The sequence below is a fragment of the Malaclemys terrapin genome, chromosome 7, assembly GCF_027887155.1.
Source record: "Malaclemys terrapin pileata isolate rMalTer1 chromosome 7, rMalTer1.hap1, whole genome shotgun sequence".
NCBI classification, from domain to species: domain Eukaryota; kingdom Metazoa; phylum Chordata; order Testudines; family Emydidae; genus Malaclemys; species Malaclemys terrapin.
The window spans coordinates 49,176,305-49,200,804 of record NC_071511.1 but is presented as its reverse complement, the minus strand read 5'-3'; the positions used below and the strand labels follow the sequence as shown (position 1 = coordinate 49,200,804).

General features: G+C 53.9%; 1 protein-coding gene across 2 annotated transcripts in view; it reads right to left on the bottom strand.

The window, feature by feature from the left end:
• Window positions 1-24,500, bottom strand: part of CACNA2D2 (calcium voltage-gated channel auxiliary subunit alpha2delta 2) — a 597,809-nt gene that overhangs the window by 100,337 nt on the left and 472,972 nt on the right. For both annotated transcript variants that reach the window (XM_054035873.1, XM_054035874.1), the window contains exons 9-10: window positions 2,519-2,569; window positions 2,107-2,206 (exon numbers count right to left, since the gene is read on the bottom strand). In XM_054035873.1, coding sequence (XP_053891848.1) covers window positions 2,107-2,206; window positions 2,519-2,569 — 151 coding nt within the window. The remainder of the gene's footprint in view (window positions 1-2,106; window positions 2,207-2,518; window positions 2,570-24,500) is intronic.

The window sequence follows — 24,500 nt, the reverse complement described above, 5'->3', positions numbered from 1 at the left end:
TACAGCCCAAAATGCCGTTAGCCTTCTTGGCAACAAGGGCACACTGTTGACTCGTATCCATCTTCTCGTCCACTGGAATATGGGTGGACGAGAAGCTGGATATGAGTCAACAGTGTGCCCTTGTTGCCAAGGAGCTAGGCCCTTTTCTGCAGAACTGCTTCCTAGCCATTTGGTCCCTAGTCTGTAACAGTGAATGAGATTCTTCCGTCCTAAGTGCAGGACTCTGCACTTGTCATTGTTGAACCTCATCAGGTTTCTTTTGGCCCAATCCTTTAATTTGTCTAGGTCCCTCTGTATCCTATCCCACCCTCCAGCATATCTACCACTCCTCCCAGTTTAGCGTCATCTGCAAACTTGCTGAGAGTGCAGTCCACACCATCCTCCAGATCATTAATGAAGTCCCAGGCAGCACAGAGGCTGGATACCCAGACACATTAGGAGGCACTGCCCCCTCAGGGAAACTGAGGGGCAACAGGAGGAGGTGCCTGTGGACCCGGAGGGGCTGGAACTGGAGGTGGAGTCGGTTGCTGGGACGGAGGGGATCCCGAAGGAGGTCGGGACCCAGACCGTCACTGGGCCGATCTCCAATAAGGAAACCCAGACTGAGTGGGTCCAGCAAGAGGCTGGGGCCCAGGTGGGCTACGTCCAAGAGACGAAATGGACCCAGACCTTGAAGGAAGAGGGCCTGGAAGATCCTGATCTCCGGGCACGGCTAGAGGAGCAGGCCCGTCGGAAGGTGAAGGTACAGGTCTGGGAGATGGCCCGAGGCTGGGAGGCCTCTGAAAGGAAGCAGGTGGCCCTGGAGGGGCGGCCCTGGAGGGCCAACTTTGGGGAGCTCAGGCCATGAGCCCCCCCTAATCCCAGGAGTGGGGATTTTGAGGGGGGGGATGTAGTGCGGTGGTCACCTGCTCCGGCTCAGAAAGGGTTAAAGCCAGCCCTGGGAGAGGGCTGGGGCTGCGAGCTAAAGTTCTCGCTGATTGGGGAAGCTGCCACAGCTGGGCCACGCCCCAATCAGGCCACAGCTGGCCCTATAAAAGGCCAGTGAGCCAGGAGCTGATAGACTCTCTCTCTCTCGCCTTTGGAGAGGGAGGGACCAGGCTGCCTGGGGAGCTGAGGAAGGTACTGAGGATGGAGCAGTACTGGGGAAGGGCCAAGGAGCTGGGGAGCTCCATCCTAGCAGAGTCCCAGGCTGCAGGCCGAAGTAAGGGCCCACTAGAGAGTACTAGGGCTGCAGAGGGGCAGCTCCACTATAGGAAGAGGCAGCAGGTCCAAACCCCCTTGCCTGGGATGAGTGGCTTATACCGCAGTCTACCCCAGTGAATGGGGCTAGATTGAGACTGGGCAGTAGCCAAAGACTGAGGCGAGGTGGGGATAGTGGGTGGGGGTTCCCTGGAAGGGGGTAGACCCCGAGACTGAGGGGTGCACTGCCAGGGGGCAGCACTCCGGTGTGCAAGGACCACTGGGTCCAGGAGGGACACGGGGCCAGGAAAAGTGGGACACTGGCCTGCAGGAGGCACTCTGATGGCTGGAGAGCTAATTCCCGACCAGCAGGAGGTGCTGCAGGGGTGAGTCTCGCACAGTTACAGGTACTTTCCTGAATTTCTTGCACAAGGCCACAAAAAGGCCACAAAAGAAAGAGCATCTTCAAATCCAGCTCATCTGGGAACAATCCCAGCACCCACCATGGTCCAGGAAACACTCTTTCCGTAAGAACTATCCACTGCCTCCCCGATCACTAGCTATGCAGCTCCCTAGATGTTAAGGCAGAAGGGACTGTTCGGATTGTCTCATGCACGGCACAGGCCAGAGAACTCCACCGAGCGATTCCAGCCCAGAAATTTTCTCTTTTAGAAAGAACAATGCAGTCTGAATTGACCGGGAGTTACATGGGTTTGCTATTTAGCCAAAGGAAATGTAGTCTGGAAATTTCCTCCCAGTGAGCCGTGTCAGTGTGGGAGGGCTGCAAGTCCCGGTATTTGGGTGCACTACGCCCAACTGAGACCAAACGGTGGTGCACAGGCTGGTGGGCCATGGACATAAAGGGTGTTCTCCATCTCTTGTTGCTAGGTTTCCCCCCCCCTCTGCCCTCCTCAGAGCGGTACTTACTGAAGCCACATTGACGTAGTCATCATCCGAAAGGGTGTCCAGCATCTCGCAGACTGACGTCTTCATCAGCTTCAGGGTGAGGCCACTGACGCTGCCGCTCCTGAGGAGGCAGAGGGGACATGGCTTGTGATGTGGCTCAAGGCGATACATAGCTCTGGGGTGGGGAATACAGGATGCTGCTGTTCGCAGGAACAGGGTAGGGGAGGGGAGAATGGCATGACCAGTGACCCCACTGCTCCTCAGCAGCCCCCCAGAGCCTTCCCTTGGGGGAGGTGGAGGTGGCAGAGTTACATGCTCACTCTGGGTCCACCCATTTGCAGCCTGTTGATTGGCTAGGTGAGAATTTCACAAGAAGGCCCTGGCCATAAAAGGAATCCAGGGTTCCTACAGATTCCTCCCGGGCAACACTCACACATCCACGATGATCACCATGTCCTTTGGAGAAGAGGCCCCTTGGATATACCTGCAATGAGCAAAGACAGAGCGTGAAGCATGCCCCGGCCTCCCAACCCACCTGGGGAAGGGACTGGCATTGCATCGCAGCCCGGGGCCACCTGGGGAGGATGAGGTTGGGATGGGAGAACTACAGCAGTGGCTGGCAAGAGGGCATGTATGTGTATGTTTATTGTGCTGGGCTGGATAAAACTGCTCAAGAGCCAATGATTAAATTACTCTCTGATAACTGGAGGACAGTCAGCTCCACAGAAAGCTCAGGGCTCTATGTAGCAATTATGAATACACACATGGTTTTTTAAATGCCTTCCACTGGCCGTTCTAATAACTATAGCCTGCTGGACTACACTACCCAGAATCCTCAGCAGGAAGTTTGGCGGGTCTGGATTCAGAGAGTGCAAAATGAAGCATGATGGACTGGCAGCATCAAACTTCAAATTCTCTGTGCACAATGCACAGCTCATCAGCTGGAGCCTGTGTTTTGAGCACCACATGCTGTGAGAGCTGTTCCCTGTGGCGTGCAGAGCAGCTGTCATTATCGTTGAAAGCTAGGGATGGTTGGCTGCGGAGATCTAAGGTCCATAGGTGAGGTTTGACTTCTACATTTGGGGTGTGTGTGTGTGTGTGTCAGCTCCAGTCAGGCCAACAGAGCCGCACATGTGGGAGGGAGGGGGGCGGCGGCGGACACAAATTCCGAGCCTGCCCACAGGGGAACCATTTGAGATGGGGAGAGCGCAACTTTCACCGTGATTCCAGGGGCTGCTTAGGCAACTGAAAACTCCAGTGTTTTTGCAGATAATAACTTAGAAATATCTGACAGGAGCATTGTATCTAATCCCTATATCAAGAAAGAAAATTAAATAAATATTAGACCCACTCAACTCTAATACTAACATGTTCTGACATCTTGTGCCAAGTTACTTATGGGACACTGGTTAGATTTAAAATTGTAATGTACATTCTTACTAAGAGATGCTTACTGAAGTCAGAAGGGACCATTGTGATCAACTAGTCTGACCTAGGCCCAATAGCGTAGCTAGGTGGGTTCAGGGGAAGCAGCCGCTTCCCCTCAGTTCATTTTTCAAAAGCAGTGCCTGCCGGGCCGCCGCTGGGGTCCTGCAGGCAAGTGTGGGGGGGCAGCATGGCCGGACTGGGCTGCCCGGGGAAGCAGGAAGCTGCCAGGGAGAGGGGATCTCGCCAGCTGCTGCCCGCCCCAGTGCTCCCCTCCCCCCAACCCCCGGGAGAAGCAAGCAGCGCCCGCCCGCCCCTCCGAGGGGGGGCACAGCATGGCCGGAGGAGGCTGGGGGGGAGGGGCCGGAGGAGGAGCCAAGGGGGGCATGGCCAAAGGAGGAGCCGGGGGGGGGACGCCTTTTTTATGGTTGCTCCCCCTGCACTCAGAAGCTGGCTACGCCACTGCCTAGGCCATGGAACCTCACCTACTCACTCGTGTAATAGACTCCTAACCTCTGGCTGAGTTACTGAAGTCCTCAAATCATGGTTTAAAGACTTCAAGTTACAGAGGATTCACCATTTACACTAGTTTAAACCTGCAAGTGACCCCATGCGAAGGTGAACGCCCCCCCACCCCCCACGGTCTCTGCCAATCTGACCGGGGGGAAAATTCCTTCCTGACCCCAAATATGATGATCACTTAGACCCTGAGCATGTGGGCAAGACCCACCAGGCAGATACTACAGAGAATTCTTTCCAAGGTAACTCAGAACCCTCCCCATCTAATGTCCCGTCTCCAGCCATTGGGGATTTTTGCTACAGGCAGTCACCAATGGGCCACACGCCATTGTAGGCAGTCCTGTCATACCATCCCCTCCATACACTTACCAAGCTCAGTCTTGAAGCCAGTTAGGCAGGGCCATCCTTACCCATATGCAAAGTATGCAGCTGTGTGCTGCTCAAGCTCTTCCCCAGGGCCCCCGCCCCAGCCCTGCCCCCACTCCCCTGAGGAGTGCAGCATGGCCGGGCCTGCACTCACTGGCGGTGGGAAGTGCAGACCCGGCCCCAGCCGTGCTGCTGGTGAGTGCTGGGGGGTGGTTCCCCCCTGCTCCTCAAGCCAGCCCCCCCCCCTCCACGGAGACCTGGGGACAGCCCCCCCCCCTCCCTGCAGAGGTCTGCCCCCCCCTGCAGGGGGGGCTGCGTTGGGCCCCAGAATAGCTAGGGACAGCTCCGCAGTTAGGTTTTTCTCCCCCACTTCTCCCCTTGGGAGGCTGCTCCAGAACTTCACTCCTCTGATGGTTAGAAACTTTTGTCTAATTTCAAGCCTAAACTCGTTAATGGCCAGTTTACATCCATTCGTTCTGGAGTACACATTGATGCTTAACTTGAATAATTCCTCTTCCTCCCTGGTATTTATCCCTCTGATGTATTTACAGAGAGAAATCATATCTCCCCTTAGCCTTCTTTTGGTTAGATTAAACAAGCCAAGCTCTTTGAGTCTCCTCTCATAAGAGAGGTTTTCCATTCCTAGGATCATCCTAGTAGTCCTTCTCTGCTTCTGTTCCAGTTTGAATTAATCTTTCTTAAACATGGGAAAGCACAAAGCAGAACTGCACAAAATACTCCAGATGAAATCTCACCAGTGTAATGGTACTAACACTTCCCTGTCTCTACTGGAAATACCTCGCCTGATACATCCTAGGATTGCATTAGCCTTTTCACGGCCGCATCACATCAGTGGCTCATAGTCATCCTGTGACCAACTAATACACCCAACTCTTTCTCCTCCACTGTCACATCCAACTGATATGTCCCCAGCTTATAGCAAAAATTCTTGTTGTTAGTCCCTAAATGCATGGCATGACCTTGCACTTTACGCTATTAAATATCATTCCATTTTTGATAGGTTTCAGAGTAGCAGCCGTGTTAGTCTGTATCTGCAAAAAGAACAGGAGTACTTGTGGCACCTTAGAGACTAATAAATTTTCATTATTCCAGTTTACAAGGTCATCTAAGATCTTCTTGTATGATATTCGGGTTCTCCTCGGTATTGGCAAAACCTCCCAACTTTGTGTCATCTGCAAATTTTATTAGCATACTCCCACTTTTTGTGCCAAGGTCAGTAATAAAAATGTTACATAAGATCGGTCCCAAGACTGATGCCTGAGGAACTCTACTAGTAACCTCCCTCCATTCAGCCTGACAGTTCACCTTTCAGTATGACCTGTTGTAGTCATCCCTTTAACCAGTTCCTTATCCACCTTTCAGTTCTCATATTAATCCCCATTTTCTCCAATTTAACTAATAATTTCCCATGTGGAACTGTATCAAATGCCTTACTGACATCCAGGTAGATTAGATCTACTGCATTTCCTGTCTAAAAATCAGTGATCTTCCTAAAGAAAGAAATTAGTAACTTTGTTACCACCTCTTGAATACAACAATTGAAACAATTGTAGAAAAATCATTTGTCTACCTACTTTTTGCAGTTCACAAAGTTTGGAACAGATCATTTAACTTTAGGAAACACCCTAACAGCCCTTTTTTATCTTAATCACCTGCTAACCACTTTGTTTATAAACAACATTCTGACTCCCTGCCTCAGGGGTGCAAGCTGGGAGCAGTCTCCTCCGCAGAACTTGTTACAGCACCTTCCCATGCCCCCCAAATTCTGCCTATGTTAAGGTCATCTTCCTCTTTGGAAGATGGGGTGCTGGGTGGGAGGGGCAGACGGCACTGGCTCCAGCAGATGGCAGCTCCCATTGCTGTGTTACGTAAGGTTTAAATGGAAATAATACATGATATGACAACAGCTTAGACGATGAGCATGGCGACTACTGATCTGGTTATCCCCCAAAAATTCATGATGGCAGAACTCTCCTCCTGGCTTTGTACAGGCACTGGGGACACTGCAACGCAAATCAGTCAAAAATGGGGCGTGGGGAAAAACTTGCCCTATCCAAAGTATAGGGAGAGTGAATGGCCAGACTGCTCAGTTGGGCCTGTGGGCGTTCCAGAAGCTTGGGAATAGCCTCTCTTCCTCTACCAAATACCCAGCTCTGCAGGTAATGGTGTCTTTTGAAATCAGTGTTACCAGGATGCACAGTTTGCGGCTGTCCCTAAAAGTGGGGTGTACGCACTGCCTGGGAAGGCAGGGGCTGTGTGCCTGTGTGCTTATTCACTCATCCAGATGGACAGGGCTTTGTCGCTCTCCCTGGGGCTCTGACTCAGTGACTGGGAGTGGACAGGAGCAGGCTCATGGGAGATTCTGCCAGGCGCTCTCCTTTCTACACAAGTCCTTGTAGCAGAGCAAGGCTCACACTCGGTACCACTCAGTAACTGCACTCCTCGTGCACTGCAAGCTCCCCTGTCCTTCAGTGCCACGTTTCCCCAAGTGCTGCTCCTCAGCCCCCCTCTGACCCCTGCAGCCAGATCCACAGCTAGTGCGCCCAGCACACTGTGGCCTGCTGAGCCACTGTGCTGGCTGCTATGGATTGTGATGGAAGTTGGGACACCAAGGCAAACGGCATTACTTGTATGCCATGGAGACTGGAGCGTGGCAGGTGTTACAGCAGAGCTCTGCAGCACCGTAGCACAAATTGGCATAAAAAATCCTCAGCTATGGGGGGCATGGATCAGCGTTCACATAGCACTCCCTGTCAGTACCCCTAGCCCAGGCTGGGGAAGCTAATGATCCAACCAGTGGACCAAATTGGGTGAGGAATCCGGGTCACGGGCCCCCTGCCATACGTTGTACTTACGCTAAGAAGACCCTCAGCTGTAGCAGCCCCACTTGCTCAGGAAAGCGTGCCAAGGAGAAGGGGAGAGAAGATGATGCTAGCTCTCCTGGAAAGCCAAGGGAAGGCTGCAGAAAGGCCTTGCAAATTGAGAGCGACCCGCCATTCAGTATCATATCAGCTTAATGAGCTCGAAATGCTAAACTCTTCCATCAGCACAGTTTCCTTTTTTTTCTTAGTGATTATGTTGCTGACACACACATTCATATTAAGATGCTGTTTGCCCCCCTGGTGGTTTCAAAGGCCAGACCTGATTAGGTTATTTTTAGCTGCTTGGAGGAAAAAACCTCACCCCAAACCCATGGGCTAAGAACAATTAGGAAAGCCTTTATCGCCTGTTTAAAGAGCACACACAAAACCAGGCTGTCTGCTTCCCACCAAGTGCCCCTCACAGCAACAGGGTGAAAGCTCTGCACCATGCGGTGAGGTTCATACCTGGAGGCAGGGGGACACAAAGCAGAACACAATACTGGCGGCAAAGACCTCATGCAAAATCCTAACTCCAAAACAACTGCAAAAGGACCTCCCTGTCCTCCTCCAGAATGCTGCCCTCTGCTCGGATGCCTGCAAAACAGTGGACACTGGTGTGTTGTGCTAGGGTTACCATACGTCCGGATTTTCCTGGACATGTCCGACTTTTTGGGCCTCAAATCCCTGTCCGGGAGGAAATCCCAAAAAGCCGGACATGTCCAGGAAAATAGGGAGGGAGGGGCCGGCGGTGCTCGGCCGGGGGCCGGAGCCGCTGGGGCTGGTGGTGTTCGGCCAGGGGCCGGAGCCGGGGCTGGGCAGTGCGGAGCCGGGGGCCAGCGGTGCAGGGTCGGGGGTGCGGGGCTGGGGCCGGCGGTGCAGGGCTGGGGCCGGCACGGGGCCGGTGGTGCGGGGCCAGGGGCCGGTGCGGGGCCGGGGGCCGTGGCCAGGGGTGCTCGGCCGGGGGCTGGGCCCGGCGGTGCTCAGGCGGGGGCTGGGGCTGGCAGTGCTTGGCCGGGGGCCAGCGCCCCAGGGCCCAAGCCAAGCCGGGTGGGAGACGCCGGGGCCAAAGCCTCTTGGCCTGGGCCGGCCGCCGAAGAGAGCCGCTCGGCCAGGGGGGCAGAACTGGGCCACGCCTCCTCGCACCCCCCGGCCCCAGCGTACCTGCTTCCTGCCTGCTTCAGGCTTCACGCGAATCAAATGTTCGCAGGAAGCAGTGGAGCTGGGGCGGGGCCGGGAAGGGGCAGAGAAGAGGCGGGGCTGGGGGCAGAGTTGGGGTGGGGCCGGGCCCAGTGGAGTGTCCTCTTTTTGGACACTTAAAATATGATAACCCTATGTTGTACCCACTGATCAGTATGGCCTCACTGTTTCCTTGCGCTCCCCCCGTCTGTCTGTTCTAGCCACCTGTCTTCTACAGCCTTAAAACACTGATCCTGTAAACTCTTCAGGGCAGGGGCTGTATCTCACCATGAATGAGACCTCCTGCCAGCTTCTGAGGGTCAGCGACTGCTGTGGAAATGCCACCCACCGTCTGCCATACCCTCTTTCTGTACCCCACTGCGGCATGCAGGAGCAGCTCCTCCAACAGGGCTGGATCCATGACTTAGCCCTGGCAGGAATAGACTCATGCATGGAGCACGTGGAGCCTTAGCTAAAATGTGTTGGCACTGGCCAATATCGCTTCCGCAGAGGGAAGCGTAGACACGTTCTACCACAATATGCTGTGAACCAATTCCTACAATGGCTCCAGTTAGTGAGGCGCTGGGAACCCTGGGCTATGCCCCCAGAAACCCTAGTGCCAAACCCAGGTCACTGCAGCCCTGTGTGGATGTGGCCCGTGTATGGCTCTGCAGCATGGATGCTCAGAGGAGGGGTTGACAAGCATGGGTCTGCATGCAGGGGAGACGGTAGCGCAGGCATGCCCTATGTGTCTGTACAGCACCCAGCACAGTGGCGCCCAGACTGGTGCTCTCACACTGCAAATTATTAATATTTACTGCCAGATCTTTGCACTTTGATTGGAATGTTAAATGACCCATTTCTGTGTGTGCATAAAAAACAGTGGAAATCTGCAGTTTTCCAATGGAAGCAAGATCTGTTTTTACCCTCCCCAGTTCTACCTTCAAAGGAGTGGGGTGTGTGTGTGGAGAATTAAAGGCTATGCTGGGAGATTTGAAAACTCTCCTCATTCCTGACAAACAGCCGGCTTGCAGCCCCACAGCACGAAATGCCACGCTGCACGTGACGAGGTGCGGGGCAGGAACAAGTCAGCTGGCAGCAGTTTTGTGAAAAGCACATCCAGGGCATGAAGCAGTTTGGAACAAAGCCACAGAAACATTTGTGTGACACTGGGCACCGTGTTTCGTTCCTTGCGCACAGCTCTGTTTATAAGGATCTTTGGACCAAACTTGAGGTTATTTGTTTTCTGGAAGCTTCTGCTGAGATCACGACCCCATCGCACTGGGTGCGGGACAGACGCATGGTGAGAAACAGCCACCCAACGGGCCTGTGATGAAAACAGACAAGCAGGGCCGGCTTTAGGAAGTGCGGGGCCCAATTCAAACATTTTTGAAGGGGCCCCAAAAAAAAAAACATGTAAAAAAAAGCCTTTCATTTCTTCCATGTATTATTTACTTTCCATAACTATATAAATAATAAAATTATATATTATGTACATTGCATCATATATGCTGTTGATCGGTTATTAATGAGCTCCGTTTCACATGTGTGGGTCCCCTCCACTCCCTGGGCATGTGCTAGGGTGACCAGATGTCCCGATTTTATAGGGACAGTCCCGATTTTGGGGTCTTTTTCTTTTATAGGCTCCTATTATCCCCCACCCCCTGTCCCGATTTTTCACACTTGCTGTCTGGTCACCCGGTGTGCACATGTGTGGATCCCAGCTGCTCCCTGCCCCCCTCATTGAAGCAGGAGTGCAGGGTTACTGCCCTGAGAACTGCAGGGCACCAGTGGACATGGGGCTGGCTGGAGGCAGGGCAGGGGCTGATTGGAGGTAGGGTCTGGCTGCAGGCAGGGCAAGGAGTGTGGGGCTGGCTGGAGACAGGAGTGTGTGGGGTGGGCTGGCTGGCTTCAGGCAGGGCCGCAAGGGGGTGCGGCATGGGTTGGCAGGGCTGGAGACAGAGGAGTGCGGGACTGGCTGGCTTCAGGCAGGGGGGTGCGGCAGGGGTTGGCTGCAGGCAGGGCAGAGGGTGCGGGGCTGGCTGCAGGCAGGGGGGTGCAGGGCTGGCTAGAGACAGGGACTGCTGCAGGCAGGGGGTGTGGGGCTGGCTGCAGACGGGCTGGCTGCGGGCAGGGAAGGGGGTGCGGGGTTGGTGTGGGCAGGGATGTGTGTGGGGCTGGCTGGCTTTGGGCAGGACCGCAGGGGGGTGTGGCAGGGGTTGGCTGGAGGCAAGGCAGGGGGTGCGTCAGGGGCTGGCTGTGGGCAGGGGGTGCGGGGCTGATGCAGGCAGGGCTGGCTGGAGACAGAGGCTGGCTGCGGGCAGGGCAGGGGGTGCGGGGCCAGTGCGGGCAGGGGGTGCAGCAGAGGCAGCTGGAGCCCCGGCCCTTTAAATAGCCCCCGGAGCCCCCGCTATACCAGGGCTTTGGGGGCTATTTAAAGGGCCTGGGGCTCCCCTGTTTCCACCGCACAGGCCCTTTCAATAGCTGCGGGAGCCCTGGGGAAGCGGCGGGGCTCCAGCGGCTATTTAAAGGGCCGGGACAGTAGAAGCAATGGGAGCCCTGGACTTTTTAAATAGCCCCCAGAGCCCCGCAGCCCTACCCCAGGGATCCAGCAGTGGGGTTCTGGTGGCAGTTTAAAGGGCCTGGGGCTCCAGCCCATGCTGGGAGCCCCAGGCCCTTTAAATTGCCCCCTGGGGAAGCTGGGCCACCCCGCTACGGTGCACTGGCTCTTGTCGGTATGCTGTGCCGGGGCTTGGGTGCGGGGCCCTCTTAGGTGCAGGGCCCGATTCAGGGGAATTGGTTGAATTGGCCTAAAGCCGGCCCTGCAGACAAGACAGACAAAGGGTGGGAGGGGAAGTGACTTACCTGAGCTCACAAGCAGAGCCGGGACTAGAATTCAGCTCTCCAGAGTCCCAGTTCAGGGTCCTGTCCACTAGCCCCCTCTACCTCCCAAACACAATCCCTCCCCCATGGTTTCCTATGTCTCTGAGGCTGAAGGGGGGTGGGGGGGGAGCCTGGTTACATCTCCACATATCTTACCTGCACTGAGTGTGCACCCTTCCTCCTTGCGCTTGCTGCCCTGTACCCCTGCCTCCTGAGCTGACAGCTCCTGGCCTGCACAGCCAGAGCCTCTGGTAACCTTCCTTCTGTAACCCTGGCAGTCCAGGAGGGGTAGGGCTCCTAGCTGGCCAGCTGCAATCTGTTGAGCCCCCACTGCTGGGGAATGCGGAGTGGGAATGCCCTGGAGGTGAGGGGAATGGGGCTAACGAAGGTGGTGCTTAGAACTCGTGCCAGGCCTGATGGAAGCCAGGCAGGAATGGGGAGAGGCACAGTCTGCTGCAGCGGCTGTTACCAAGTGGGTACTCCACCCGCCCTGCCAGCGGCGTGCTCAGACTCGCTCTGCATGGGGCTGTGGCTCTCCAGAGCCTTCTCAGAGATGCCCCGGTTTCCACGCACCTCTCGTTTCTCTGCTGCACTTGCCTTCGCTGAGTTGCACGGCAATCTCCCCCTGGCTTCCCCACCTGGCCCCCTAGGACAGAGTGAGAGTACATGGGGTGGGAGGCAAGCAGGTGCCATGGCCTTAGGGAACATGTTTTCCCTTGTGGTTCTGTACAGTGAGCAAATGCCTGACAGGCAGAGAACAAATGTACATGGATTTGACGCTCCCTGCGTCACCCCAAACCTCAGCCCATGGCGTCCCCACATTGCTGTGCTAGCACATGCCCTCCGGAAAACAGCTGGTGGGCTTGGATGCATGTGGCGGCAGCTCTCCGGGCTGTTCAGCTAAGGGACCCACAATCCAGGCCTTTCAGTTACAGGTCAAATGGCACCGCCAGGCAGCGAGAGAGATTCACGGAGCACTACTCAATCACTACCGCAGACACACCATTCATAATGCCACCCCCACACACAAACTGCCACACCCACCCTACACTGCCACACACACGCCCCTGCTGCAGACACACACTCCACCGCCACACACGCACGCACCACCCTGCCACAGACACACGCACTGCACTTCTGAAGACACAAACACCACACTGCCGTAGACACACCCACAACACTACCAGAAACACACACCCCTCTGTAACTGCCACACACCACACTGCCATACACACACCATACAGCCATGCACAAACACAAGACGCTGCCACAGATACATACACATCACACTACTAAAGCCACATCATATTGCTGCAGTCGTAGGCACACATCACACTGCCATACACACACATCCCACTGCTGCAGACACACAACACACACATTGAGACTCGACACCCCTCAACAATGGAGAAACACAATACACCCCCCAACATTCCCAGCCACACATTCCACCCCACACATCACACACATCCAAGCAGAGATGTGCAAACACACACTGTGTGCATTACAGAGGCAGGCACACCAGTCCAGCTGCAGACACAGACACACACAGTTTCAGGCAGACTGATACACTCAGGGCTTGTCTACACCACCCGCTGGATCGGCGGGCAGCAGTCAATCCAGTGGGGGTCGATTTATCGCGTCTGTGATAAATCGACTGCTGAACGCTCTCCTGTTGACTCTGGTACTTCACCAGAACAAGAAGCATAAGCAGAGTCAATGGGAAAGCATCAACTGTTGACTTACCGCAGCAAAGATACCGCGGTAAGTAGATCTAAGTACATCAACTTCAGCTACGCTATTCACGTAGCTGAAGTTGCGTATCTTAGATCGACCCCACGCGGTAGTATAGACAAGCCCTCAGGGCCCAGATTCTACAGGTGCCGAGCCCCCTGCAGTACCCAATTACCGATACACCAATCGGAGCTGGGAGCTCAGCCCATCACTTGCACACCCCTAAATGTTCACTCACAGACACACTTCAGCTGTTGCTCAGCTGGAATTTGGCTTCTCCTTGGGGCCTGCCTTGAGGCCTAAGCCTCCTTTCTCACGGCCCCCTCAATGACAGAGGATCCATCTGCCAGCTAATCAGCCAGCAGTGTGGTGACCCTCTCTCATACAGCTGGCTGTTGAGTCAGCTCCCATCAACATCGCTCACTGGGTGTCCCATCTCCTGGGTGGGTGTGAACATCCCACAGACCTGGCAGCAAAGGGGAAGGTGCCCTCAATCCACCGAAGAGGCGCACAGAGCGCTCCCTGTCCATGGTGGAGTGTGTGTGTGTGGGGGGTGGGGAGGGTAGGGCTTAAATCACCCCAGGTTTTACAATGCTGGTGCCAAGTGCCAGATGAATGAAGACATCTCACCACAGATCACACTCAGCGTAAGAGGGTCCATCTCTCTGGGGTAGAGGGGGCTGTGCAACCCCTCTGCTGAGATGCCAGCAATGGCATGAACACTTGCCCAACTCATTTTATGGAGGCCACCAAACAGCTGTCCGAAGGTAACAGCTTTTGGCCAGTGGGATGGATTCGAACCAGCAGCTCAGAGGTAAATAGCTCCAGTCTGGTTCCAATCGGTCCCCACAGCTTTAAGCTCCATTCCAGTTCCTGTGTGGTGTCTGAGCATGTTCCATCAGTGAGTCAGCCCTGTCCTCCCAGTAGAGTCGGGGTGAGGCATATCCAGAAGTAGCTGTGGGCTTGGCCGGGAAGCTCCCAACTTTCAGTCCCAGTTTGATACCTGCTCCCAGCCTGGCCCTGGGCCAAACTTCCCAAAAATGCCCCTGGTGCCTCCATTTTCAGAGAGCTAGTTGTGGCGGCAAAATCCACTGCCCGCACTGGTGTGTATGCATGCAGAGGGGTCTGGGCCAACAGGAGCCCCCATGAGGCTCATTGTTTGTGTTAGGGTGTGGGGCCAGAGTTCCCAGTGGGAGATCCTGAGTCCCACTGGGCTAGGCACTGCACACGGATGAGCCTTCGCCATGTGTGGACCTAGGAAATCCAGCCTCATCGGGCCTGTAAGAGAGGAAGGCTGTGTTGGCTCCTAAGGCGAGGGTGAGATCTCAGCAGGTGCCAGGGTACTGGGAGCAATAAACATGGGCATTATTCTTATTGACTCCTATGGAGACAAAACACTGCTGGGTATTTACTCCCAGGGATTTAGTCACAATCCAAATCCCTTGGCAAATGCTGATGCCTGAAGAAAAGCTCTGAGAATGGTATTCTTATTTATTACTTATTTGTATTGTGGTCATATGTAGGAGCAACAGCCAGAGCCTGGGACCCCGCTGTGCTAGGTGCTGCACAGACCAGACCATAGAGACAGCCCCTGTGTGGCATGACACAGCCTACTCCACCTCCCAGTCTTTAAACACCTAATTATGATGTCTTTGCCAGAGGATGTTGTGAAGGCCAAGACTATAACAGGGTTCAAAAAAGAACTAGATAAATTCACAGAGAATAGGTCCACCAATGGCTATTAGCCAGGATGGGCAGGGATGGTGTCCCTAGCCTCTGTTTGTCAGGCCCTGTGTAGTAAAGCAGCTTTCCGCACTGTAACTCCCGAGGTGTACACACTGCCAAGCCACTTAGTGCGCAGAAACTGCGCAGTTGTAGTGCTATAAAAAAAACCACCCCAACAAGAGGGGTAGAGTTTTCTGTGCTGGGGCCACAGCGCTGCGGTGCCAGAGTAGACACCGTGGTCGATTACAGCGCTGTGATTGGCCTCCAGGAGGTGTCCCACAATGCCTGTTTTCACCTGTCTGGTCATCGGTTTGAACTCTACCGCCCCGCCCTCAGGTGACCAACAGTCATCCCCACCCCGTAAATTCCTTTGGAAATCTGAAAGTCCCCTTTGCTCGGTGATGCATGCAGTGGTCTCAGCGCATCTTTCCAGGTGGCCATGCTTGCTCCACACACTAGGCGATCCCGCGCTTGGAGCAATGCCAAGCTGCTGGACCTCATCAGCTTTTGGGGAGAGGAGGCTGTCCAGTCCCCACTGTGCTCCAGCCGTAGGAATTATGATACCTACGGACAGATTTCACGATGCATGACAGAAAGGGGCCATGACCGGGACACACTGCAGTGCAGGGTCAAAGTGAAGGAGCTGCAGAACACCTACCACACGGCACAGGAGGCAAACCGCTGCTCCGGTGCTGTGCCCATGAGCTGCCAGTTCTACAAAGAGCTGGACGCGATATTCAGCGGCAACCCTCACTGAGAAGACCACTGTGGATACTTCGGTGGCTTGCATGCCAGTCGAAAATGGACCAAGCCAGTAGGAGGAAATCTTGTATGTGGAGGATGTGGAGGGGGACCCAAAGGCAAAGGATGACTCAGAGGTCAGAGATGCATGCAGCCAGGAGCTCTTTTCTACCCCAGAGGAGGCTAGCCAGTCACAGCTGTTGGATGTTGGCAAAGTGCAAACAGGAGAGGAGGCCCCTGGTACGTGGATCTGATTTTGGTAATTGCTGAAGCAAGCTGTTGGGGGCAGGAGGGTTGCAGAAAGCAGGCTTGTCTCCCACCACATCCTAGTCTGAGTGGCGGAACAGGCTGTTGACAGACTCCCTCACTTCACGGGAATCTCCCTCAGAGATCTCCAGGAAACTCTCATGGAGATACTGGGCAATCTGCTGCCGCAGGTTCTTCGGCAGAGCTGCTTTGTTTCTTGCCCCATTAACGGTAACTTTCCTGCACCACTGTGCCATCACGGGGGGTGGGGTGTGGGACCATTGCTGTACACAGGTGAACTGCATAGGGGCCAGGGTGGAAGCCGTAGTCTTGGAGAAGACCCTCCCTTGATTCCCTGCTCACCCGCACCAGTGAGATATCTTCCATAATGATCACATCCTGTGGAAAGTGTGGGGACAGGAATGATTATCAGGCCACTCCTACAGTGCTGGCTCTCCCCAGGAGACATGTGCCCAGTGTACAGCAGGGTCCGGGAAGAGTGATTTACCCTGCCCCTGCAGCTACTCACCATTTTGGAGATCTTATGGCTCATGTGTGCTTGCCTGGGGTCAGCCAGTTAGTGACAGGTGTGAGAGTACTGGCTGTGTTTTAAATCACTGAATCAGTGTTCTGTGTGTTGCAAACAATACTACTTCTGTAAAATGTTGTGTTTAAACTTCACAGAGATGACCTTGGAAACCCAGCCTCCCTCTTTGTTATCAGCGGTTGAACGGCAATGCAGAATTAGAAAGTGGCCAAGAAGAACTAAGGAGGACTTTCTGCGTGATGTTATGATGCACTCCGCCGCCGAGAAATAGGAATTGAAGGAGTGGCGGGACAGCGAGAAGAGGGACCAAAAGGAGAATGCGGCATGCCAGAATGAAGCCACGGAGCGGCTCCTAAAGTTATGGTGTCCCAAGCAGACATGCTCCAGGTGATACTAGCTCTTCAAACTGAGCAGCTCCGCGCCCGCCCTCCCCTGCAGCTGCTGTCGCAAAACTCTTTCCCATGCTCCCCCAGACACTGCCAACACACTCTTATCAACCTCCTGGCTCCAGTCTATATCCACGGTATTCCACTCTTCCCCCCTCACAGTCCAGTATTGTGGTCTCCCACTACCCACTGCATTCAACACCCATCCCTCTGCAGTTTGGCCCTGCTGAAGTACAGTACGCGCTGCATTGTACTCCAAAGGAAAATGCTGGATATGATCCCTGGACATACATAAATCTTTAGCCGTCCCGGGACCCCTACTCCTCCTGGGACCTTCCCTTCCCCTGTCCCCCTCACCATTGATGTTTTTTTTGGTTTGACTCTCTCCTCCAGTTGTTGTTTTTTAATAAAAGAATTGTGTTGGTTTGAAACCAATCCTTATTCTATTAACTGAAAGCAAAAAGAGCCCTGCAAAGCAACATACAATTATGTTAAACCCACATATTGCATCATCTGCACCAATCACCACCTAGCATTACAAGCACTGCACTCCTGAGCATAGCAACACATATTAGTGGCTTTCAGCTTCAAATTTCTACCTCAAGGCATCTCTGATCCTTATAGCCCTGCACTGCGCCCCTCTAATAGCCCTGGTCTCTGGCTGTTCAAACTCAGCTTCCAGGCACTGAGCCTCTGCGGTCCAGCCCTGAGTGAAGCTTTCACCCTTCCCTTCACAAAAATTATGGAGCATACAGCACGCGGCTATAAGCATAGGAATATTGTCATTGGACAGGTCCAGCTTCCCATAGCGGCAGCGCCAGCAGGCTTTTAAATGGCCAAATGCACACTCAACAGTCATTCTGCACTTGCTCAGCCTCCTTGCTGCTGTCAAGTTGCCCCATGTATGGCTTCATAAGCCACGGCATTAAGAGGTGGGTGGGTCTTCTAGAATCACAATGGGCATTTCGACTTCCCTACAGTGATCTTGTGGTCTGGGAAGAAAGTCCCTGCTTGCAGCTTCCTGAACAGGCCAGTATTCCGAAAGATGCGTACGTCATGCACCTTTCTGGAGCAGCCTGCGTTAATGTCTGTGAAACGCCCACGGTGATCAACAAGCGCCTGGAGAACCATTGAGAAATACCCCTTCCTATTAATGTACTTGGTGGCTAGGTGCTCTGGTGCCAGAATTGGAATATGCGTGACATCTATTACCCCTCCGCAGTTAGGGAAGTCCATTTGTGCAAAGCCATCTACAATGGCATGCACGTTGCCCAGAGTCACGATCTTTCGGAGCAGGATGATATTAATGGCCCTGCACTTCCATCAACACGAGTCCAACGGTAGACTTTCCCACTCCGAACTGGTTAGCGACCGATTGGTAGCAGTCTGGAGTAGCCAGCTTCCACAGTGCAATGGCCACGTGCTTCTCCAATGACAGGGCAGCTCTCATTCTCATGTCCTTGCATTGCAGGGCTGGGGCACACTCATCACACAGTCCCATGAATGTGGCTTTCCTCACGAGAAAGTTCTGCAGCCACTGCTCATCATCCTAGACGTGCATGATGATGTGATCCCACCACTCAGTGCTTGTTTCCTGAGCCCCAAAGTGGCGTTCACCTGTGGTCAGCACCTCCGTGAATGCCACAAGCAATCTCGTGTCGTAGCTACTACACGTGGCGAGATCAATGTCGCATTCCTCTTGCCTTTGTAGTTTAAGGAATAACTCCACTGCCACCCATGACATGTTGGTCAGAGCAAGCAGCTTACTGGTCAGCAGTTCGGGATCCATTCCTGCAGCCCGAAGAGGCAAGGTGTGCAGTACAGAAACCGTTGAAAGATGGCGCCAAATGCGGATGGAAGCACAGGGATTGCTGAGACGCAAAGCAATGCATCACGGGGCATTGGGATAGGACCCAGGATGCTCCGTGACTTGCTCCACCTTCCTACAACTCTTAGCAGCAGAAGAGAAAGATGTGTTCTGTGGGATAGCTGCCCAGAGTGCACCACTCCGAATACCTCTGCAAGTGCCACAAGTGTGAACACGCTATTGCGCAGGCAGCTGACAGTGTGAACACACAACAGCGATTTCCCTTCAGCATTCTCTGAGTGGTGTTGTAACTCCCGGCTCTGTAACTCCGCCAGTGTAGACATGCCCCCAGGAGCTGGGAATGGACGACTGGGGATGGATCACTTGATGATTACCTGTTCTGATCATTCCTGGCACTGGCCACTGTCAGAAGACAGGATACTGGGCTAGATGGACCATTGGTCTGACCCACTGTGGCCGTTCTTATGTTACCAGCGCATCTCCAGATGGCCTGATCCTTCCTGCCATGTCTACACGCTGCTTGGCAAGGACCTGATCCTGCCCTGGTCGACATCAAAGGCAGCTTCGTCATTGACTCAAACAGGATCTGGCCTGATGTGAATTAGTGCTTAATTACTGTCAATTACTCACCATTACTGGGAATTACTTGTAAATGGACAGGCCTTGATTACTAAAGTGAGTGAGGGATGTTCACTAATTGGAAATGATTATATTTTCTTTGGGGGTGAGGCTGAGCTCTCCGCCTCACAAGCAGCCATGGGACCAACCAGGCCCTTTGCTTTTGGCACGGTCCAGGGAACAGGAGATGTTTTCCAGCTAGTAAAAGAGCCCTATCCTCTCTCCTGCTTTGCCTCGGAGCCCCTGGCTCCACATCCCAGAGTGCATGTGTGCTGGCTAGGGAAGTGCAAGGGTGAGCACTTTGTTCTGGGTCCTGAGTCCTGCATTTGGGGGCAAGGCATGGGAGGGGGAGTTTAGGGGTTTATTTTCTTGAACTAAGCCAGGGGGGAGCTGTGACGGGTCAGCCACAGCAGGGGGACAGCAGGTAACCCCTCCCCGTCCCCATAACCCTGAGGAGCAACAAAGAATGTTGTACTGAGTCCCAGAGGGAGGGAGGAAAAGGGACAGGACACTGATTTTTAGGGCTGTCCCCTCCATCCTCTGCTCTGAATCCTGGTGCCACGAAGGCAGCACTAGCCCTAACTGGTATGGCAAGAACAAGTGCTGTTGCCCCCTGTGGGACAGCGAGTCTGTGTGGATTGTGTACATGATTCCTGCCACTGACATCCAACCCAAGGGAAGACCGAAGCTCTCGGGATCCCTACATGTTGATATTCCCCATCACTTGTAAACAGTGAAGATCAGACTTAGGAGAAAAGAGAAGGAAGCCCAGCACTGCAGCAACATCCCCATTCATTGCAGAGATTCGAGCTGGCAGCAAGTCCCATCTTGCCCTGTGCCACTGATGCTCACAAAGGACCCATCCTCGCACTTACTCATGCTGCTGGGGAACAGTCAATACAAGAAGATGCACACGCACCAGGGCCTTCACTTGGGCCAGCAGAGGACTTGACCCAGGCTGGGTTGAAATGCCCTCCCATGCTAGCTCCAAACAGATCAACGCTGCAGCAAATACTCAGTTCTTCGGATTCACTTGAAATCCAGAGCCACGTACAGAGGGCCGGGGGAAATACCTGATGCCATCCCCACTCATAAACTTCAGAGTAGAGCATGTGCCATGGACGGAGCCTTGGACAAAAGGGGGCCTGTTGGGGGCCTCTCCTGCTCCAGTGATTCTGAGCTGCTCCAGGCTGCGTAGCAACCCGTAGGCTGCCATAAATCAGAGCCCCGCTCAGGCTGCTCTAATTTATACCAAGGGCCTGTTTCAGCCCCTGAAGCAGCCCTGAATATGTATGATATAAGGTGGCTTGGATTCACCTTTGCTTCCTAGAACTCTGTGCTTCCTAGAGCTGAACCAACCCTCTGAGCCTTGGGGAAGCTGGGAGCTGGATCCCAGCTCTGCAACTCAGACCCATTTTAAACTGGGGCAGGGTTGCTCAAAACCCTAACTCCAAGGACCCTGGTTTATGACTGGGACAAACAACCCAGCCTGCTGATTCTGACCTCCACCAACGACCAGGAGCAGAGGGTGACAAAGGATCTGTCTGCTGTACCAGGCCCTGGCGTGCCTCTGAAATGAGCTCTAAAACCGTGGGATCGATTTATGGGCAGCCAGTGGAGAGACTGTAAAACAGGGAGCGAGGGGACTGGAGAGCCCCGTGCCCCTGGTGATATTACAGGTGCGCAAACAGGAACGTATGCAAGGGTGCAGGTGAAATAAACCACATTAGACTTCGGTGAGTTTCATGGCTCTTCAGGGGAGCACAGGGCATATTCTGGGCACCTGTGTGAATGGGTCTACCTGCCTCAGCCTTTAAAGCTGGACCTATTTCTCCATCTAGAGCCCTATGCCCTGGTCTGTTAAGCCATGCTCCAGTCTCCCACACTGGACGGCATAAGGAGGCTGAACTAAGATGCTGCTCCTAATGGATGGTGGCAGCGCATTTATCTCTGGGCACTGCGCTCGGCATAATACTCAGGGCACTGCAGGAAAAGGGTTTATTTAATAAGGCCATTTATCAAAGCAGGGAGCAAGGGAGAGCTGCCCACTGACTGTGCTGCTGGGCAATCCAAACGGCTCTTGGCAGGAGCCAGGGCCGGCTCCAGGGTTTTGGCCGCCCCAAGCAGCCAAAAAAAAAAAAAAAAGCCACGATCGCGATGGCAATTCGGTGGGAGGTCCTTTGCTCCAAGCCGGAGTGAGGGACTGTCTGCCGAATTGTCGCCAAAGAGCTCGACGTGCCGCCCCTCTCTGGAGTGGCCGCCCCAAGCACCTGCTTGGCAAGCTGGTGCCTGGAGCCAGCCCTGGCAGGAGCTGTGTGCTGGGCCCAACCCTGAGAAAGAAAGAGGGAGCTAAGGAGCTTGGCAAGCTGGAATTTCAGACCCTGAGCTACCATCACATGACCCTGCTGGAAGCACATTGTTGTTATGTGTATTACAGTAGGACCTACGGATCAGGCCCCCTTGTGCCAGGTGCTGTACACTCTAAACAGACCGAAGGGCTTACACTGTAAATAGACTGGCAGAACTCAGCTCTCCTGACCCCTCACCGTTGCCCTGCCCACTGGCAATGAGGGATTAACTCTTGGAATTAACTCCAGGGCCTGTCCCAGCACTCCCCATTCTCCTGTCCCAGGAGGGCTCTCCGTGTGTGTCTGCCCACCCTGTGCAGAGCTATCTCTCTGCAGGGGCAAGGGAGAACTTGGTCTTCGGCCCAGCTGCAACCTCTGTCTCTCTGCCTCCTTCACCCCACACTTCCCTCTACAATTTCCCACTGCTGCTCGCGTAGTCCCAGCAAGGGGGGCTAGCGATTGTGGGTGTGCTCTCATAGGGAAGGTGCTGGCGGCCACTGGTCTTTTGGCCACCAGGCCGTGCACACCTGCTCTGAGCAAGGCCAGGCAGGGCTGTGGTTATGGGAACCCCAACCACTGGGCAATGCAAGGGGAAAAGGGCTAGTGTAGACATAGCCAAAGGTCAGGGTATATCTACACAGCAAAGAAAACCCGCGGTACCGAGTCGCAGAGCCTGGGTCAGCTGACTCGGGCCGCGGGGCTAAAAACAGCAGCATAAATGCTCCTAAGCCCGGCAGGGGGTGGGTGGTGGGTCTTGGAGCCCAGGCTCTGGCCTGAGCCCCAGGGTCTACACTGCTATCAGCCCGAGCCCAAGTCAATTGACTCAGGCCCTGACGCTTGGTGCTGCAGGTCATTTATTGCAGTGTGGACATACTCTTGGGGTCTGTCTTCAGTGCTGACTGAGCCCTGGCTCTTACGGGTGTTGCTCTAATACTCTCTCCTCCTCCCCCCCTTCCGCACACAAACCCTCTCAGCCCAGTTTGGCTAGCTGTCCTGCCTCAGGGTGGGGGGTGAGGAAAGGGTTGGGGGTTAGAGTCCAGCTGCTACTTCCACTCTGCAGTGAGGACGCAGGCTAAACCATGCACTGACAGTCCACTGGTGCCTTCCCACAATTCCCCACTGTGTGCCCAGGAGGACAGACCTGTGCTCTAACAGTTCACTGGGAGAGAAACACGGAGACCCATGAGATGTGCCCCCAGAAGTCCTAGTGACACACATGGGGCAGAGCAGCACCTGTGTGGGACACAGCAACTAGGGTCTGCTTTGCAGGGCAGCTGCTCACACCTGGGCAAGGCTAAGCCAGGGGCCGATCACCATGGCTACCTCTGCAGTGAGGATGTCCCCCCAGGCTGCAGAACCTGCCCCTGCTGTAGGTGAAGTGGGGATTCTCTCTCCATGCGTAACAGCCTCCCTGTTAGTTCCTCTAGAACTGCCCATGTGGGGTGTACAGTTCTCCCAGGCCCCTCCCTGAAGGGCTCACAGCCGGCTCTTCCCACAACAGTTTGACTTTGGTTAGCGTTAGAAACAGAGAAATTCTGAGGAGCAGGCACTTTCCGTTCCCAAGTGCATAGGCCTGGGAGGTCAGTCCCAGCTCTGCAAAACACTTCAGTCCTTGTTTAGCTCTGAGCATGCGCTTAAAATCCCACTGACTTAAGCCCATGCTTAAGTGCTTTGCTGCTGCTGAGGAGAGAGAGGATTCATGCTGGTGCTAATGAGGATTATTCTCCAATAAGCTCCAGGAGAAAGCGCATCAGTGAGGGCCTTAGCACAGTAACCGAACACAAGCCAGCCAGACTCGGCTCCTTCCCTAATAACCCTGCACAGCCGCCACAACTGAGGAAAGTTAATAATTAATGTGCAGCAATCAAAGACAATTAACCATAATGGTGGGGCCATTAATTTCCTGTCAAAGAGAGAGCCTGATTGGCGCTGGGGTGCGCGCTCCCACCGCTCTGTCCTATTTGTCAGTCTGGTGACAAGGCAAGGCTGGGCAGGGCAGAATGCCTCTTGAAATCCTACGCATGCCTGTGCAATGTAGTGCCCTCCCTTAGAGGAAAGCATGCAAAACCCCTGTTCCTGCAGTCAGGAGCTGCTGGGGCCTGATCCTGTATACTTGCCACATGCAGAACTCCCATTGACTTCAATGGGAGCTAGGCACCTGCTTTGGGCCCGACCCTGCATGTCCTCAGTGTGCAGAGCTCCTGCTAACTCCAACCTCTCTCTGACTCTCATGAAGCATTAGCCGGATGAGGCCCTGGTAAGACAAAGCTGCCCTGCAGCAATGCTGTTTCTGCTACAAGCCTGTTTTCAACTGGGTTTGCGGCCAGTCTCCCCAGGCAGCGTGTTTTGCACACAGTCTTAAGGGGAAAATTATGATACAAACATGTTGTTTTTGTAAAAACAAAGCGGGTTGTGTGGAAATCACAGAAATGATACACAAAGCCCATGGAAAACAACCTCCCCTCCTCTGTGATTTCAATAGACAAAAAACTAAGGCATTCAAGATCTGAGTTTCAGAGTAGCAGCCGTGTTAGTCTGTATCCGCAAAAAGAAGAACAGGAGTACTTGTGGCACCTTAGAGACTAACAAATTTATTAGAGCATAAGCTTTCGTGGACTACAGCCCACTTCTTCAGATGCATATAGAATGGAACATATATTGAGGAGATATATATACACACATACAGAGAGCATAAACAGGTGGGAGTTGTCTTACCAACTCTGAGAGGCTAATTAATTAAGAGAAAAAAAAAACTTTTGAAGTGATAATCAAGCTAGCCCAGTACAGACAGTTTGATAAGAAGTGTGAGCATACTTACAAGGGGAGATAGAATCAATGTTTTTAATGGCTCAGCCATTCCCAGTCCTTATTCAAACCGGAGTTGATTGTGTCTAGTTTGCATATCAATTCTAGCTCTGCAGTCTCTCTTTGGAGTCTGTTTTTGAAGTTTTTCTGTTGTAATATAGCCACCCGCAGGTCTGTCACTGAATG